The following is an 18,200-nucleotide window of genomic DNA, read 5'->3' as shown; positions in this document are numbered from 1 at the left end:
TGAATATGAATAACACAATACTGGTAAACTGTACAGAGCGTACATTTCTTGAAAGCGAAGCTTCATAAGAGAAAGATCTATTCCCTATTCTCAATTCCTTTTTCCGTGTAAAATTTCTTGAATTATTTATTAATTGCAGAACACTCCGTGTACTTTTATCAAAACCGCATGCATTTTCTGATTGTCCAACGTAATAGAATACACGATTTAATAGATTACCTTCTGCTGATAGAGCTTGTGCAGCCACTCAGCAGCAGCCTCATCTCCTTCTGGCACTTCGTCGATAGGAATTCTTTTGGCATACATATGGCCTTCTAGTCGTTTTCCAAAGAGGAGATTCTTCATGGTCGGCTTTATTGGGTCAGATGGTTTGAATGCCATTTGAATGTCGTAGATAGCTGTCGCTTTGCCTCTCATGTGATTTATACTGGCGGTGAAGCCTTTTGTGCGTGGTGTCAAGTGATATTTCAACACTGGCAGACCTTTCTCTATCGCAAACTTTTGACTGGCTTCCAGTTTCTTTGGGGTAAAACGCGTGCCCTCAGGGTAGAGCAGCAACTATAACCGATTAAAATTCAGTCTTAATAGTTGTTAATATTATACTTTTTAAGGTTTTTTGGTTTATTTTCACAAATACTACTTACTTCTAAAATTTGGCATCGCCTTTTTTCAACATCCTGTATAAAATATGTATATGTAAATATATTTGCATATACATATTTTACAGGAAAATTATAAAACAATATTTGTACACTCACCCACATCGTATCAGGATATTCGACCAATTCTCTAATTTGACCTTTAATATTCTCCTTGTCCTTTTCCCAACTCCTCTCAAGAAAAATGCTCTCTGCAAATTTCCACGCCCATCCCAAAGTGGGAATGTATTGTATCGATTTCTTAGCATATGCTTTACAATTCTGAAAGATAGATATCAAAGAATAAATATTTCAATAATATCTTTGCCAACCATATATACTTTAAGATTACTTACGCCCAATAATCTTACACGATCGCACAGTAGCCAGCCTATCAACCAATCGGCCTCGTAACTGTGATTCATTAAAAGATAGCCATGCTCATTGCCATAATATTTATCAAAGTCCTTTTTATCTATATACAATATAACATCCGACCCTGCCCACCATTCTGCCATGAATACTAACTCTGGTGAAAGAAATAGGTTTTAAGTATGTTAATATCTTTTTTATAAATGTGAAAATATTTTTTATGTAAATATTTTATATGTAAATATTTTTTATAAATTTAGATATCAGATTTATTATATATTAATAATAATATATAAAGAATGACTAAATTTTTGGAGCAACTTTTGATCGATTTGTGAGAAAATTGTTATTTGATAAATATTATTGCAGTTATCATAATTATCAAAGATTGCAGTTATATCGAACGTTTAGATAGAGTGATATTTCTAACTTTAAAAGGAAATAATAACACAGTACTTGTAATTTTATATTTAACACACATTCTTGCGAATTTTTCTCTGAATTCTATCGCAAGTAGTATCTTGGAAAGAGAGTTCCCAGATTTATATTTAAAAATAATCTTTAACATGAATAAAGTATACTCCTAAAATTTAGCTTGTCACTTCAGTAATGTTTTCTAATTAAAGAGAAGAAAACTTACGACAGTAGAAGGAGTAACAAAGATAGTAATTAATCTTGCGATAAAGATACTTCGAAAATGGTCTCAGTCCAAAGTATAAAACACATTGGAAGAAATTTATTATCAAGCCCGATGTAAAAAACGTAATGGCAAACATAAGATGTATAAGCGATGATTGCTTCAAAGATGTGAGCACTGCCATTATGATAAAATATTAGTACTAGGCTGTACACTTTATAGAAGACATAAATATTTGGCTCCTTCACCTGAAACAGAAATATAAAGAAACAGTATAAAAAAATAATATTGCTTACGGAGTTTTCTCGATTCCCCATTTCTCCCAATGTTGTTATATTTATCAATATTTTTGTACTTTCCTATCTCATGAAAATAAAGACATATACTAAAACATTTTTGAAAAGCATCTACAGGATTTAGTAGTGTAATATTAGGCAACTACATGTGTAAGCGTTTACACGAGTGGATAAGCACTTGCCTGAGGGCGAAAGAAATTACTGTAGTGTTGCTATGTATAATTCTCTGATGGCTGCATGTAGTCGCATTAATTGGCCATTAAACTAAGTCACAAGATCAAGCAAGCCTTGACTGACTCAGCAGGTAAATTCATTTGCCAAGTAGTAAATTATAAATAGTAGGCGTTATAATTAAAATAAATATAAACGCATTTGCTGTTTGCGCTTGAGAGCAATATATAATGAAAAGTTGAAGGTTTTTTTGCAAGAAATATGAATAATGTGAGATATAAACTCAACAAAGTGTAAGAAGCAATATATAAATGTAAAAAATGGTTAAATTTAAGAGATCATTTTTCTTGAGATGTTAAAGTTAATAAAGTTTGATTCAAACAGCATTAATATTTTGGAAGGAAGAAGAAATTTGCTTATGCCTAAATTATCAGAAGTCTTAACTGCTGCTGCTAAACAAATATATTATATTAAATTGAAATTTAACAAATATCAATTTATATATCACAACTAACAGCTATTACTATGATAACATTACATATCATTTCCCTTCACCCCTTCAAACAATCCAGATGTCACGTTTATACCTGAAATCAGCAAATACCTTAGGAAAAAGATTATAAGAACTAATAAAAGGTAAGCAGATGGTAAGTACACAAATACATAAAATAATATTTGAAAAATTAAACACATAAAGATTTATAGGCTTTAAGCAGGATATCATGTTGCAAATAACATAATATATGTATATTTTGTACTTGTAATTTCTTGCAAACAACTCAATTTCTATATTTTCTTACTCCGATGTACAAAATTCATAGGGAAATGGAATATACACCTATTTATCATTTTAAATTACAGTATCTATTTGTTCTTACTTTTTATATGATGTATGACTGACAAATTATATAAAACACTCTTTGGTCAGAAGAAAAATTAAATACAATCAAGATATACATGTGTAAATATGCATCGAGTTGTAATCTCATACCAAAGAACTTGCATCACTTTTTCCAATCTTATACTCGTTACCTCAATTCACAGCTTGTACATTCCAACAGAGAGACATAATATAACATGACATACCATAATTATTCTGACTTACACTAGACTATCCTGTAGTACTTCTGTTGACAAGATACACTTGCTGGAAAATTAGCTGGGAAGGGATCTGATCGGCTCGTAAACGTGGACTACAGCTCACCTAATTCAGAGTATCATCTCTGATGTGAGGAAGCGTATTTTGTGCTGTGTGTGCGTCAAGCCGGAGAGGTGGTAGCCTGGAGATCAAAGTGCCAAATTCCAAAGTTCACTAGTGATATGCGTGCGTGTCCCGTCGTCGTTACCGGGTGCCGTTGTTTCTACTACTGCCGATGTTGATGCTGTGTGCAAATCCCTCATCAGGGAAGTCGGGATGCCTTCATATCGTGTGTGGACACGAACAACGATGTGCAGCGAGCGAGCCGCTTGCGGGCTAGGATGTATCGTAAAAGGAATCAATGGGGTTACAAGAGAGCCCGGCGAGTTAACGGGAACAGTCAATTAACGCCTCATTCGGCTGATGTGCCTCTCGAGTCACTATGGCTGCTATATGTATATGCGATGTGAAATGTGCAACGGTGTAGGATGAATGTTCGTGCGTCCGACGTTGTTTGTCTCTTTACGGTATGCATAGCACACTCGACGTCATGTATATTTCATATTTGAATCGGTCGCACTACGTGTGTATATGTGTGTGTTATATCAGAATATTCTTCATCCTCTTGCGCGAGAGCGGTTGCCCTGGACAAAGATGGCGTACGAGTACACGCTGGAGAATTTGTATGCGTGCGCATAAATTTCCTAGACGAGACAATCTAGACAATCTTTAGACTTGATTCGCCCCATATAGGATGAAACGGGTGTCGTCGGTTGGTTGGCAACACCGTGCGACTCTTCGGACCGGAGAATTTAAAAAAATCTGAGCGGGGTTATCTAATGGCAGCGGGAGATCAGTTCTTCGCTGGTCGCGTCGAAAAACAGTCGGCTGCGATCGGCTGCGCTCTCGCTTCGTGCTTTCGCGAGGAGGACAACAACCACGCTCGAGTGAGTAATGTGAGCGATCGCGGCCGAAAACGAAAATCAAATCACTTGTTCGTTCTCATCGATTGATCAACGTCGCGCTAGATCGATTAGAAAAATTCATCTGTTCTTTTTCCAAACGTCTCCTCACGTTTGTAAAAAAGAAACCAAAAACGATTTATTCTTCTCCTTTTTTTCCATATCGATTCGATATACCGCGAATCTCTCTTTATCGCCATATTTTTTCTATCACTCGACTGTCGATCGTTCTTCCGTTTATGCATTTGCGCAACTTTCACCGATGTTCCTTATGCACATCAGAAACAACGCGATCGGATCGCATGCTTGGTATTTGTTTTTGTTGAATCGGGTTCCGCTATCGTTTGAAGATTTCGTGTACTACTTTCGACTGATTCGCAAAACTGCTGTTCGGAAGATCGGTTTAGATGAAAATCAATGCGTCGTCATTTAGATCGACTTATTTTTATTTTTTCCTTTTTTTCAATAATGCTTAATTGAATTTTTATTGAGATGCGCTATATTGAAGATCAAAAAGAAATTCGGCGCGACAATGGAAGCAAATTTTGGGCAGAATTTTTATGAAATCCGTTCCTTTTTTTTGATCATATTGTATTCTCTGTATTTAAAATAAAAAATAAATGCTCGATTCTCTCTTTCTTTCAGTAGATTACTCAATAATATTTCGTTTATTTCTTAAGCAATGTATTTGCTGGAACAAGAAACAGCAGTCTTCTTAGCATTCTATTTATAGTACAATGCACCCTGTTATGAAGAAACATTTCCTGTCCAGCTTAGTGGACTGCACGCATTACATTAGAATCTTAGTCTTTCAATACGTTTGTCCTGAGAAATTTCAAGAAGTTCAAAATTTCGAATTTTTGTTTGACACTTGAACCTTAAAATTTGAACAATTTTAAAATTTACAAATTTTAATAATTCGAATTAAGAAAGTAATTTTAAAAATACCAGAAAAACTGGCACCAGAATTTAAATATTCCAGATTATACAGAACCGAAAAATATTCTTTGATATAACACTCGAAATTCTAGTAATTAAACAAATAATCACGAGTTACAAAATGAAATCTTTAACAATAGAAGAGATTTATGTTTCCGATTTTCTTTTTATTTTTAATTATTAAATCCTTATAGTTTTCTAGATTCGATAACAAAATTAGATAACATAAAGATCAAAGCAACATTAAGTCTTCATGCAAAAAGAAGGTCTTGAGCGATTCCCCTTCACATCAGCACTTATATAAAAGGGCAATACAAATGTATGTATTGCATTTGAAACATGTGGCTTAATGGCTATAATGGGCCACATGGCTCGTTGGAAGAATGTTCATCTGTATGCCTATAAATAGCTACACACATTTCACCCTTTCATCACCTCCATATACTGAAGAAAGGTTTCGAGTTCCATTGCAGCCTGAGAGATCCTACTTTGCTACCAAAGGAAAACTCGTTCTGCGAAGAGACGCTTTACTTCGTCTTTAAGTAATTAAATTCCATTGAAATTATGATAAATATGGTATATTAGGTATCACTTAGAATAAATAGAATAATATTTAATAGAATAATAAAAAATATCAATGTAAAATTTAACGCGTTCAAAAAAAAAAAAATTGCATTTAAAATATTAATGAGTAATCCACTAATTTAATTAAATAATTAGTATTTAATTAATTAATTAATTAGTAAATTGAAGCACACTCATAGCAGAAGACACAGAACATATAACACTATAATCTTTGAGCGGCTACTATTAACGTACGAGAATAATTTATTGCGAGTGATGATTTCCCCCTATAGTCTTTCTCTCTCTTTCTCTGCGGGGTCATCGTGAATGACCTGCGTATTCTTATCTCGATGGCAGTGTATTCAATTAGAAGTCCCGAAGAGAAAGATACTTTGTAGCTTATAGAAATAGTGATGTTTTTGTTTATTACCTCTATGTCATGGGCTTCCCGTTGTTCCTTTGATTCTCAGCAAATTATATCGGATTCAAGTGACATCGGGCTAAACTCTTCGACTAACGTAACACTGTGTCAAAACAGCATTGCGGAATATAGATCAACTCTGCCATAGATTCAAAAAAACAAGAACAATGAAAGTGCCTGTCTTCTTAGTGCTTCTTTATTGTCTTTGCATCGATGTTAGTCATACTAGGGAGATCACGTAAGTAATTCATCCAATCTGTAAGCTTATATGTTCAATAGTTGACTGTTCAAACATACTTCTCTTTCTCCAAAAATCAAAACCAAATTCCAAAACTTCCACTTTAGATACAATTAAGTGTATTCCATCCTATAAATGATTGCATTGATATTTTTATAGTCACGAGGATATAAAAGATGCTATGTTGAGTTTGGTGCATATGATGCGAGAAAATACAGAGAAGCTGGAAAGGCACGAGGCGAGAGAGCGGCAACTGGGCGAGCAACTAAAGAAGACTATAACCGTACTAGTAAAGCGTGTGAGCGCAGTGGATGGTCTGAAGATGCAGCTGACCAAGTTGGATGGGAAGATCTCAGGAATAGAACAACTAATTGCACAGGTAATCACTCAATGTCTTAGCGCAAAACGTGGCGGATCCCTTTAGGTCTTGACGATGTTTCTTCTTCGCGCAGAGAGATGAAAGAGAGCGTATACAGATGCAGAAAACGGCGGACAGTCTGGAGGATCTGGAGAGCCGTCTGGAAGCCTGGCTCACTGAAATTGAAAACAAAGTGGCAGAGGTGAGCAATCGACCTGAGACGACGCCGGCGCCAAACAATAATCTCGTCGACATTCTTGGCAAACTGAATAGCACCGAGAGCAACTTAATAGAGGAAATGACAAGATTGAAGGAAGGTTTACACGATAACACAGCAAAGAGAGAGAAAGATTCGAACGCGTTGATGGAAAAGACGCGGAAAACCTTTTCAGAGGTAATCTATTTGTACGATGAAAATGATGAAAACCTATTTGATGCAAACAGAGGAGACAAAGAGAATACGAATTTGCCGAACAGGTTCAGGATGTAGCCGCTAAGATTGGGGATATCGAGATCTCTCTGGAGAGGATAAAGCAGATAACACAAACTATCCAAGAGAAACCGGCGGAGCAACAGGATCCGATTCCGACGGTCGATGAGCACTTAAGGACCCTGGTACGAGTGCAGGAGTTATTAGAGGATACTTCCTACAGGATACAGGAATTACCTAGGTAATATTAGACTCGGATTTTTCAACTAACAATCCGAATTAACATAGTCACCGGAAAGAAGGAATTGTTTGAAACTAATCACAAACTTGTGGTATGTAGGATAAATAACATACAAACATTGCATAATGAGACGCAGACCATGTTGCAAGAAGCAAAGCACGCCTTAAAGGATATTGTTACACGAGGCATAGATCATATTACAGACGGAGTAAAAGAAGCCAAAGAAGAGACAAAGAATGCTGTGTCTGCATTAAGGTAAATTCTAATTGTTATTTCTAAAATCTCGACAAAGCTATACTATCATTTCTTATCTATATTAAATTTGATATTTGATATTTCTCATAAACTGTCTTCCACGATACAGGATGGATCTGGCTAACAACGCAGAGCGCGTTAATCATGAACTGCAGGATCTGAGCAAGGGCCAATCTGTAATGGTCTCGATGGCCGATCACGTGTTGGACACGAAAAAGAGAGTGGAATACGGCGTGCATCAGATCCTGTTAGAAGTGGGCGACTTAGTGAAGACCCAGGGCAACAACATTAATAGTACTCTCAACCAGAGATTCGATGGAATCTCCAGTGATATTATGGACAACCAGAACGGTGCACTGGCGAATCTCACTAGCAAAATGGAGCAGGAAATGAACAAGGTAAATGAACTTAGTGGTGAACTATTGCTTAAGGAGATATATCCGTTATTGTTTTTGTTATAGGTCTGGAGACAGATCAACGTTATGTATCAGCAGATGACGGAGAGCGCCCGAGCTTTGGACAAGCTGCATCAACAAAACGAAGCATACGTTAATGGTACCACGTCCACCATGGGTGGAATGGAAAGCAAGGTAATTAACTATCTATCTAACATACAGGTTTATTAGACTCTTGTCTAATTTTTAAGAAGAAGCTAATTGTCCGACACTTTGCAGGTCGGCGAGATAACGAAGCGCATGAGGGAGGTGGATGAGAATTTGAATTACCTGCTCGGTCGGCTGTCCCTGGTGACGCAGGAGTTCAACCAGATCAAGACCGGCTTAGGAGCTGCCCTGGATAACATCAAAGCCTCTTTCAAAGTGGTACAGCAGAAGGCGTTGGATTTGAGCCACCCTGGTCCGCATCCTCTTCCGGAAAATTACAACGTTGACTTAAAGGAACCCGAAACTAGGAAGCCGGATGGTAAGACTCCGGTGGACTTCCTGAGTCATCTGAGTAACGTGCCTTCCAACTGATCCCAGGACCTCTAGAACCTTCCAATTAATTGCATTTATGCATGCGATATAAAGTTTTATAAGCATATGAAAATTCTTTGGTAACCTGATTTTTATGATCCTCTACAGTCAATAGATGAACATTCTTTCTTTCAACGATATTTTAGGCGTACTCTATCCTGTCCATCTTCTCATGGTGTAAACTGTTTGTTCTAGTTGTGACTGTAAAGTAAACCATATCTGAATGTCAAGTCAAGCGGCTGCTGACTTGAGTTAGTCTCAGTAACTGGAGAAGGTAGCCATCTCTTCATTCTTAGCAAATTAACGTTCAGCAGCATCATCTTCATCATCATCATTATTATCATAATAATCATCATTGGAGACTCTGGATCGCAATACATGGTGAATCCTTGTTGAATATATCGAGGTTCTGAATCGCCTTAATTTTTCTCACTCATTGTTTGAGAATTTTCTGTGCAAAAATTGACAAACCAATTACACAATGAATTAATATTTGTTACAGTATAGTATGTTACATCTGTAAGAATATAATCAATAGACTGTGGATGTTCATGCAAGTATGTGTGTCTTTATGGAAAATATGTAAAAAACTTACTTTCCTGTGTAGTACTTGGATAAATATCTTCAGCTTGATAATTAGTATATTAGATACATATTAACTCTCAATAATTCACTTCGATACTTCTACGCATAGAAGAGGCAGGATACTACGTTATTAAGATATCGTAGGTGTTAGTCGAATGTTATATTTCTATCGCCGCTAGCTATAACGAAATAAATAAAACAGCTACAAAAGAAAAAGATCTAGAATATATGAGAGAAAGTGACCTCTGTCATGAGAAATATACAAAATTCCTGTTAATTTCGTCGTACTCGTGAAAAAATCATTGAATTCAATTTGTATCAATTGCTCACAGATTTACATCAATTTCTTATAATTGATATGTGCCATTATTGTGGAATTGCGTTATCTCATGTGTGTCCTATTCTCGCTTATATAAATCTTACATATATATTTTATCGTATACTATATAGGATATTCACAGCTGGTAGTATATACAAGATAATCAATGCGCCACATTCGTGTTGTAACAGTTCTTTATTTCTAAACGGTAGAAAATATTTTTACTTACGCAAGAGTGCAAAGAGGGGACTGACGGAGCCTGCATGCGTTGCAATAATTAGATCCGCGTTCGCTGCGCAAGCGGAAGCCTACGCCTGGAAAAATGAATTTCTTTTCTCTCACGCTGGTAATTCAATTTTGGCAAAATACAACAAGTGATTGTAATTTTTATAGCTTTATACAACGCATCAAAAGGAACTCGAGTTCCAAGGATCCAAACTTTTAGAGACTCGAAGTCCCAAGATTTACAAAGATTCGTAAAGATACAAAAGAGAATCAAGTTTTCTAAGATCTTTTCCATCGTTGAAAAGATTTGAAAATCGTGGAACCAAAGTCTCAACGTTCTCAATGCCCGAGTTGTCTAACTGTAATATTCCAACAAAAACTACTAAAACCTAAAATTTCGCGAGTCCAAACTCAAAAACATGAATATTACGAGAATTTAAATTACAAAAGTTCGCGCGCGTGACGAAATTAATTGAAAAAAAAAAAAAATACATCAGAACGGATAAAATTCTAGCTGTAAAAATTTGTCTTTCCTTTTATATTTTAAAATATCGAAAGAACCAAGATTAACGGCGAATCATAACGAATCCGAGCAAAGAAGATCCGCGAAGTTCGTGGAACTACTAAGTTCTGGATGCTCTCCGGATCGCGCGCTGAATATATATAACGTACTCCCCTAATCTCTCTCAAGAACGCAGTCTCGTCTTGAGTTCGGCAAAACGTTATTGTTAATATTTACAATATGCGTGTGTACAGATTAAAACGCTACCGTCTCGCCTTAAACCACGAACTTGGTACGCTGGTTATTGAACCTATATAAGTCACGCGCTCACGAGGGTACGCGCAAGGACGAGGGGACCGTGGAGAGGATCGAAGATCGCCTTTGTGCATATGTGTGTGAGCCTTTCTCCTCGACTCCCCTCAGCTACTTGTGTTTTTTGCGTATGTTCGTAGGAGCGATCGTACGTACGGCAATCTCGATGGTGTATCATTACATTACATTACAGTACATTACATTATATTATACTTTGAGCTCTGATAATATTTTTTTCATTTTTTTGTTTAAGCTATGTGAACTGTATAGATAGAGACGTACTTTACATTAAAGCATAGGTCCATTTAATCACGTAATGGACGACGACGCGTTCTTTTTTTTTCTTTTGCACGCCTATGTACGTTGAAGATTAACAACTAAACAACGACAACGCCTGCTCTGCCTGTTCGCTTGCCTGCCCATTTCGACGACACGCTGTGGCAAGCTCGTAGTAAGCTTCAGTTTAATAACATCGTGTGAGTAATTAGCTCTCTGTCGATTCGTCACGAAGATCACGTCGATCCGACTCCTTCCTTCCGAGAGACTTTAGGAACGATAAGAAAAATATAGACATTATGTTTCAACACAATACAAGCGTTGTTTAAACACACAAAAATCCGCGGATTATAACGAAGTTTTAAAAAATTGAAATAAACATCTCGTTGACTAAAAGCGATTTCTGTCTTATTTAAATTGCACGTTACAACACATCTCAATCATTAAAATATATCTCCAAGAATCAGAGAGTGAATCTTTTCTTTTTTTAACTACGGCCAAGAATTACAAGAGACTAGAATTTCTTTCACACTTCTAAGAGGTCAAGAAAGATTTTAAGACTTTTCGCGAAACCGACGCTGCTGTCTTCGTGACGATCCTACATTACAATTCACCGCAGTGCTGGATCCTTTAAAACGACGCCTTACACCCTTATGACCTCCAGAACAAGTGGTCTTTTAGCAGATAAAGGTCAATTGCACCGACAGCCGTAAATAATAAATTTCGATTTAGTTATTTTTGTTCGTGAAGAATTTAAAGATTCACTGCAACCGACAATCTAACCCATCTCGTTATAAGATTCAGTCGTTTTAGTCAAACAAAATTAAATTACATTTTATGTCTTTTCTCAAACTGAAAGTTAATTTTTCTTCTTAAAAAAATTAATAAAGAATACAAATTATTAGTCGACGTTAACTTTGATTTGATATTGTGTGTGTGTATGTTAGAATATATATATATTTTTTTTCTTTTTTATATATATATATATATATATTATATAAATTTTTTAAATTCACAAAATTCCACTTTTTTAATTAAATAAAACAGCTCCGATTTGACAACTTATTTAAATAGCTACACAGGGGTAACTTGAATTTACTCTACAATACATAGCATTTGTAGAATAGTAAAAACAATAATAAACATAAATTTGCACAATTTTTAAAAGAATTTTAATATTGAAAAATAAAGAAATGTTAGGATATGTCTTCTAGACTTGAAAAAATATATATATGTATAGTATACATATGTATATATAACAGATTTATAATTACAAATATAAAATAACGAAGGTGATGTTGATGCAACCGACCTCTCCAAGTATCTAATAACGTTACCTTAATTATGACGCGCTATAGTCCACGTAGAATGCAATCGCGTTACGTACCCATGGTGATGTAACATACGTTGTAATTTTAGTGGAGACGCGCACAGCAGTAGAGAATCGCCAAACTTTCCCTATATATGTATATGTACACCCCCAATGCGATGGAAACGTCATTGTTCGTGCGAGCAATTAGATTTAGCTCCTAATTATTTAAAGCGATGAGTTAGAAAGTTCGCAACGCGTACCTCACGCTCTCTCACTCCTCTTACTCTCTTTCTTTTTATTCTCTTACCCTTTTTTCGTCTCTATGTTTTGGGACAGCTCAATGATAGCCGAGTGTAAAAAAGGATGCGAGTCCTCGCACGGCTGCTCGTGTCCATTAACTTCGTTTATACAAAAGGGTCTTCTAAATAAAGCTACGTAAATTCGGAGTATTGGACGAGTTACCGGAATGCATAGATTCGTTCTTCCTTTTTCTCTCTTTCTCTCCAATTGCTTTCCACAGAGTGTGCTTTTCCCGCTTTCTTCTTTCTTCAAGAGCGAGGCGGAAGAGCGCTGGATACTCGCATTTAATTCGTTTTATTTACGTGCGACGCGTGCAATACGCGTGTTCGCCGTGGCAGTTTTTTTCCGCTTCTCCTTTTCTCTATCTCCTATATATCTTCGTTTTTTTATTATTATTATTCATGTGATATACCAGATGTCCCGCGCGATCAACGCGAGCCAGAAAACCGAGAATGAAGGAACGAATGGGGCATTCTGAGTTGTTGCAAAGGTTCCGGCTTCCGTGGATAACGAGTCCCCAGGTCTTGGGGTTTCCATGTTCTCCCGGCACCCGAGGAAACTCACAATGCCCATGATCGTAGGTCCTGGATCTTCGGGTATTGAATCCAGACTTTTAACGATCCGTTTAATACGGTCATTTAAGCAGTAGGTTTCGTTAAAATCCGAATTAATCCGTGCTACAAGAACAAAACAACACGCGATTCTTCGAGATCCTTCGAGTTTCTGGCTCTACGGAGAACTTGTGCAACAACCCCAACTGCTCGTCCGTCACTCGAACAAGAAGGAACATCCTTGCGGAATGACATCAGAGACATGAACAAAACCCAGTTAGCACACGCGCACACGCACAGAATTCGTGAACGATGTGCGCTCTGGTGTGTCCACTTGCTCATCGAAGGTGCGCTTGATTACTGCTGCTTCTTGCCGAGCGATAGTTGGATCCGCGAGGTATCCGGCTCATTCTTCCTCAATGGATTGTACTCTTAGAAGTTGACTAGGGCTTGAAGCGGCTGCTAGCTTGAGTCGCTCGAGGTGGACGCGCGCGGCTGACGCTTGCCACGCCTTCGGGGGTGCGAGTGGTCCTAGCTGCTGGTAGAGGCGATGGGGCTGACCGGGCTAAGAGGGCTACGCCCGGAGTCCCTCAGGACGCCGGTCAGCGTCACCACCAACTTACGGCTACCAGCTTGGTTCCGGTGCTCACAGAGCCAGATACCCTGCCACGTGCCTAGTGCCAGCTTGCCATCCGTAATTGGGATGCTTAGGGAGGAGCCTAAGAAGCAGGCCTTTACATGTGCTGGCTGTGAAACATTACCAGAAATAATCAATTATATTTTTCACTGGTGCAAATTATCACAAGTAACAAATTAACAACATATCCTGTTTCCTCAGAAATAAAATTGTAGAAACTTTTAGATCTTAAAATTTTAAGTTTGTAATATAACTCTGTTAAGCAGTAAAAATACAATAAAAAGAAATATCTTTAGATATTTTCAGTTTACCATATCATCGGGCCCTTCGCAGCTATGCCTATACTCCAATCCCTCAGGAACTATTTTATTAAGCATCATCTCCATATCGTCTCTCACATCTGGATCCCAACTCTCATTTAATGCTAAACTAGCCGAGGTATGGAGAACTATGGGAAAATATTAATTTCGTGTTGATTAATTGCCACCCAAAGAATTTCTTATTATCTTATATATACATACATATTTGTCCTAACTTTATTACTATCATATATATAAATAAACCAGATGTTTATAAAAAAGAGAGAAACTAATAAGATAGAAATCTGAAACAAATGATCGTTTCTTTCTAACACTATCAACTGCATCGGAACCTAAATACTTCTCATGATCTTCAAATTGCTTCTTCGCAAACAATATTTGAGCAATTTTGTTGATCCACATAATAGAAAAGAACATTGCAAGTACATTGTATTTACTAATTCTCAGTCATTTAGTTATTAATAGTAGGTTAGCAAGTGACACGGTTCTACTTACTTTGAACATGGCAAAGGCCAACGGAAAATTGGCAGAGCTCTGGGACCTGCCTAAGGATTTCCTCGGTGACGAGATGAACACCTCGGTGCTGTGGCCTGAGGTTGATCTTGGTCTGAAACCAGCCGGAGCCGATCTGGATGCCGCGGTTGGAGGAGGCCATGTCTGCGCGGGGGCGAACTGTGCAAGGCAAACGGGCGAGAGGGGTAGGCGCGGAAGAGAGGATTCGAACAGCTCCTGGCACACTGGTATGCGGTAGAACAGCGCGACGAGCTATTCCGGGTGGCCGACGAAAAGCTCCATTCGACGACGGTCACAGGTAGTCCATCGTGCACGCCGCTAACTGATCTACCGAGCGCTCGAGATACGAAAGAAGGTTAGGTGAGAGAGACAGACAGATACAGAAGGAAAGAGAGAGAAAGAAAAGGGATAACGATTCGGCCGTTTGGCGCGGTGCGGCGCGCGCGACACAGTGTGCACGCACGTACGTAACGCGTGTAATACATGTAACGCACGCATTTACGCACGCATTCACAGGTAACGCACCTCGTCACTGGCACACCACTCACCTACACGCAGCGGTCGACAGCGGACATTAACGGACGGCGGACTCGGAGCAGCGCATCGCGAGACCGCGAGAACGATAGGCTTGAAAGGGGCGGACAGCGTGCGGCGTGGGACGGCGGCCGCATGTGCCGTACCTGCCGTGCGCTAGCCCTTGGCGAGCGATTGCAAATGGCGGCGGCGTGCACGACACCGCGTCCGCAATCGCGACGCAACGCGCATGCGCGCGCGTCAGCGTACAACATTAACTCAAGGGCGCGACTTATGAAGGATTTACACCGCGATCTTCGACGTTTCCGCGACAGTGGACGTCCAATAGGAAAATCCGTAATCTAGAGAAATGTCTCCCGAAGAAAAACGCGCTAGCTACAGTCTCTAGAAAATGCACATTCTCTCATTGGTTATTAAAACCTGATAAAAGTCTCGCAGAAAGAGATAATAGGCAAGCGCGTTGAAAGCTTTGTGCAATTTCTGTCAAAAGTTTGCTGGGTCTTTTTATAGAACATAAAATAAATCTTTTTATCGGATTACATTAAGAGTTTTAATATTGGTAGAGTTCAGTGTTCTAAATGTATTTTAATTTTCTATGATAATAAGTAATTTACTTATTCGTCTACTTGCACTTCCAGCACTCTTCATTTTAGGAATATATTGTTGAAGTGTCAAAGAAATAACGAAATCAAGTGCAGAAAGTACAGTTTACACGTCATTGTCGTAGTCTATTGTCGTCATCTCTGTGGAGTTCATGTCGATTGAAAGATAACGATTACTGCTCGTAAAATACGCTTGACACATAGTGGACACTTGTAAATATTATATAACATTATTCTAACAAGTTGGCATTGCATTCTATGTTACTTGTCATCGATAACCAACAACATTGTACGTGATTTCTTATCTTTTGAGGTTAAATCTGGCTTCTTGTCACCACGGGCGCGGAACAATCAGCTATGTCCATCTCTCAGATGGAGAGTATCCTTTTAATTGTTTATACATTAAAATTCTTCTTATGCTTGCTTTATTTATGTAAAATTTCGATTCAAGTAGAATTTGTCAAAGTATTCTAAACTGTACATATTATCAACTTCAAACTGATTTTCCAAGGTATATATTTTGCCTAACTTGTACAGAACAATAGAATTGCATTTCCCTTTCAGTTTCAAAACATAAAATTTTAAATTGCCACAGTGAGAATGGAGAATTATTTTCCTTGACAATTAAACATAGAGAATTTATTCAATTTGAAGTTTGCAGTGAAGGAGTTAGAGAGGAATTCGAAAAAATGCGAGAAAGAGGAAAAAGTGGAGAAGGCTAAGGTCAAGAAAGCGATACAGAAGGGTAACATGGAGGGTGCTCGTATCCACGCAGAAAATGCAATTCGGCAGAAAAACCAAGCCTTGAATTATCTTAGGATGAGCGCCAGAGTGGATGCAGTAGCCAGTAGAGTACAGACTGCATTGACAACTCGCAAGGTGACTCAATCTATGGCTGGTGTCGTCAAAGCTATGGATGCAGCTATGAAATCAATGAATTTGGAAAAAATCTCAGGACTAATGGACAAATTTGAGAGCCAGTTTGAAGATCTAGATGTGCAGAGTTCATACATGGAAAATGCAATGTCGCAAACCACAACTACTAATGTACCTCAGAATGATGTAGATACTTTAATGCAGCAAGTTGCAGATGAAGCTGGGTAAATATATCGTACTCTCTTGATGTTTTTAATTCTTTTAATCATTAGTATTTCTGTATTGAGTGAGTTTAAATTTTAACTGATTTTATTTGCTTATAGACTGGAGTTAAATATGGAATTACCATCTGGTCAAATGGGCAGTATTGGCACTTCAACAGCAGTCAGCCAAGAGCAGGATGAGCTGACACAAAGATTGGCACGACTCAGGGAGTAATAGCACACTACTTCAATGTATCCATTAATATATTCTTTAATGTATATTTTGTTATTCAGATAGTTTATAAAGTATATAATTGCTGATTGCTATATAACTACACTATATTTTATCTGGTTTGTAAACCTGGATACTAGAGTTGAGGTAAATGAAAAAGATATAAAAAATCTTTAGATTTATAGTAATTTAATAGTTCACATGCACCACATACCAGGGCTTTAATAAGATACTAAAAAAGTTGCTTCAATTATTATACTGAAGATCTTTGGAGTAAAGAATCTTTAGATGGTTGGTTTTCCTTATTTTGCAGTTCAAAATTCTCATATTTTGAAGTTTTGATAGGACCATCAATATAAGACAGTATTCATATTAAAATGAGTTTAAATTATTACCTATTTTATTGAGGTATGACTGAGATTTCTGATATTTATTTTTCTAAACAAAATTGGAAAAAATCAATTCTCAATTAACTTTATTGATCAGTTTTATGATATATTATTTTTTAAATTTTGAATCTACATTTAAAGAGCTTTGTACTAATGTACTTTAATTACGAAATGTTAACTCGCAAAAAATGCTGTAAAGCTATGTATTGATTAACTTTAGTTTTGTGATCAACTTGTTAAATTTTGTACTAACATAGAAAGAACAAAATACAAATACGTTAGATGCTTTCTGCTGTTGTACACATTTACACATAATAATAAATATTAGATAAAATTTGTAATACGCCTTTCATATATATATATATATATATATATTGTTAGACGCTTCTTGGAACATAAATAAGATCATAGATAAATGACTGATCTCTTTTAGCAATGACGTACATACTCTCACGAGATGAAAATTACATCATTATTCGGATCACGAAGTAGATGAATCACAGATATGCAGTCTATGGTCTATTCTTTTCAGCTGCACTGCTAAACTGGTGCAGTAAGTTATGGAGGATTGCGTCCGATGACCGACGTACGACGTATGATATCCAATAGGAAAACAGCTTTCCAATGAAGAATTGAATTCTCTATTAGAAAGCTATTTTCTTATTGGATGTAGGACGTCGTACATCGGATATTGGACGCGGTGTGAATTCTGCATTAGAGTGAGAAAAAAATATACTTGTCTCACTTTAATTTATTGCACCAGTTCAGTAGTTAGCTGAAAAGAACAGATCACTAATAAAATGCTTGTGGTGTTTCTCTAAGGGTGCGTTCAGATTCCCTACCCGGGTGCACTCTATTACTAGAAACACTATAGTATA

General features: G+C 37.3%; 4 protein-coding genes across 12 annotated transcripts in view; 2 read left to right on the top strand and 2 right to left on the bottom strand.

Annotated features, from left to right (window-relative positions):
• The window catches only part of LOC116840427 (1-acyl-sn-glycerol-3-phosphate acyltransferase gamma-like), a 4,453-nt gene extending 990 nt beyond the window's left edge, over window positions 1–3,463 (bottom strand). Inside the window, exons 1-6 of one of the 3 annotated variants that reach the window (XM_032807100.1) lie at window positions 3,220–3,360; window positions 2,126–2,701; window positions 1,651–1,895; window positions 995–1,167; window positions 759–920; window positions 220–558 (exon numbers count right to left, since the gene is read on the bottom strand). In XM_032807100.1, coding sequence (XP_032662991.1) covers window positions 220–558; window positions 759–920; window positions 995–1,167; window positions 1,651–1,831 — 855 coding nt within the window. In that variant the 5' untranslated portion in view covers window positions 1,832–1,895; window positions 2,126–2,701; window positions 3,220–3,360. Of the gene's footprint in view, window positions 1–219; window positions 559–758; window positions 921–994; window positions 1,168–1,650; window positions 1,896–2,125; window positions 2,702–3,219 lie in introns of all 3 variants that reach the window. The other 2 variants (XM_032807101.1, XM_032807099.1) reach the window with 2 other exon arrangements.
• Window positions 3,464–3,930: 467 nt separating this feature from the next.
• Window positions 3,931–9,435, top strand: LOC116840426 (coiled-coil domain-containing protein 146). 5 transcript variants are annotated; one of them, XM_032807095.1, is made up of 11 exons: window positions 3,931–4,199; window positions 5,604–5,695; window positions 6,287–6,376; window positions 6,536–6,755; window positions 6,829–7,128; window positions 7,212–7,405; window positions 7,505–7,660; window positions 7,770–8,058; window positions 8,122–8,250; window positions 8,335–8,581; window positions 8,830–9,435. In XM_032807095.1, the coding sequence occupies exons 1-11, from the start codon at window positions 4,092–4,094 to the stop codon at window positions 8,844–8,846; spliced, it is 1,842 nt and encodes a 613-aa protein (XP_032662986.1). In that variant the 5' UTR covers window positions 3,931–4,091; the 3' UTR covers window positions 8,847–9,435. The 5 variants fall into 5 exon arrangements, with proteins under 5 accessions (XP_032662986.1, XP_032662985.1, XP_032662987.1 ...); XM_032807094.1 differs by having other exon boundaries at window positions 8,335–9,435; XM_032807096.1 differs by lacking the exons at window positions 5,604–5,695; window positions 8,830–9,435 and having other exon boundaries at window positions 4,050–4,199; window positions 6,188–6,376; window positions 8,335–8,634.
• Window positions 9,436–9,714: 279 nt separating this feature from the next.
• LOC116840432 (UPF0047 protein YjbQ) lies at window positions 9,715–15,204 on the bottom strand. 2 transcript variants are annotated; one of them, XM_032807109.1, is made up of 4 exons: window positions 15,035–15,204; window positions 14,469–14,823; window positions 13,965–14,101; window positions 9,715–13,763 (listed from the first exon to the last, which is right to left on the bottom strand). In XM_032807109.1, the coding sequence occupies exons 2-4, from the start codon at window positions 14,626–14,628 to the stop codon at window positions 13,548–13,550; spliced, it is 513 nt and encodes a 170-aa protein (XP_032663000.1). In that variant the 5' UTR covers window positions 14,629–14,823; window positions 15,035–15,204; the 3' UTR covers window positions 9,715–13,547. The 2 variants fall into 2 exon arrangements, with proteins under 2 accessions (XP_032663000.1, XP_032663001.1); XM_032807110.1 differs by having other exon boundaries at window positions 14,469–14,813.
• A 233-nt stretch (window positions 15,205–15,437) lies between these two features.
• Window positions 15,438–17,663, top strand: LOC116840431 (charged multivesicular body protein 1b). Of its 2 annotated transcripts, XM_032807107.1 has the most exons (5): window positions 15,439–15,579; window positions 15,659–15,835; window positions 15,936–16,001; window positions 16,257–16,722; window positions 16,822–17,663. In XM_032807107.1, exons 3-5 carry the CDS (start codon window positions 15,980–15,982, stop codon window positions 16,934–16,936), a joined length of 603 nt encoding a protein of 200 aa, XP_032662998.1. In that variant the 5' UTR covers window positions 15,439–15,579; window positions 15,659–15,835; window positions 15,936–15,979; the 3' UTR covers window positions 16,937–17,663. The 2 variants fall into 2 exon arrangements, with proteins under 2 accessions (XP_032662999.1, XP_032662998.1); XM_032807108.1 differs by having other exon boundaries at window positions 15,438–15,579; window positions 15,659–16,001.
• Window positions 17,664–18,200: the final 537 nt, after the last annotated feature.

Source organism: Odontomachus brunneus, unplaced genomic scaffold, assembly GCF_010583005.1.
Source record: "Odontomachus brunneus isolate Ranch 3 - 2012 unplaced genomic scaffold, Obru_v1 Obru_scaffold_010, whole genome shotgun sequence".
Classification (NCBI taxonomy): Eukaryota; Metazoa; Arthropoda; class Insecta; order Hymenoptera; family Formicidae; genus Odontomachus; species Odontomachus brunneus.
Note: the sequence above shows the minus strand (reverse complement) of the source record. Positions and strands in the feature narration are given on the sequence as shown.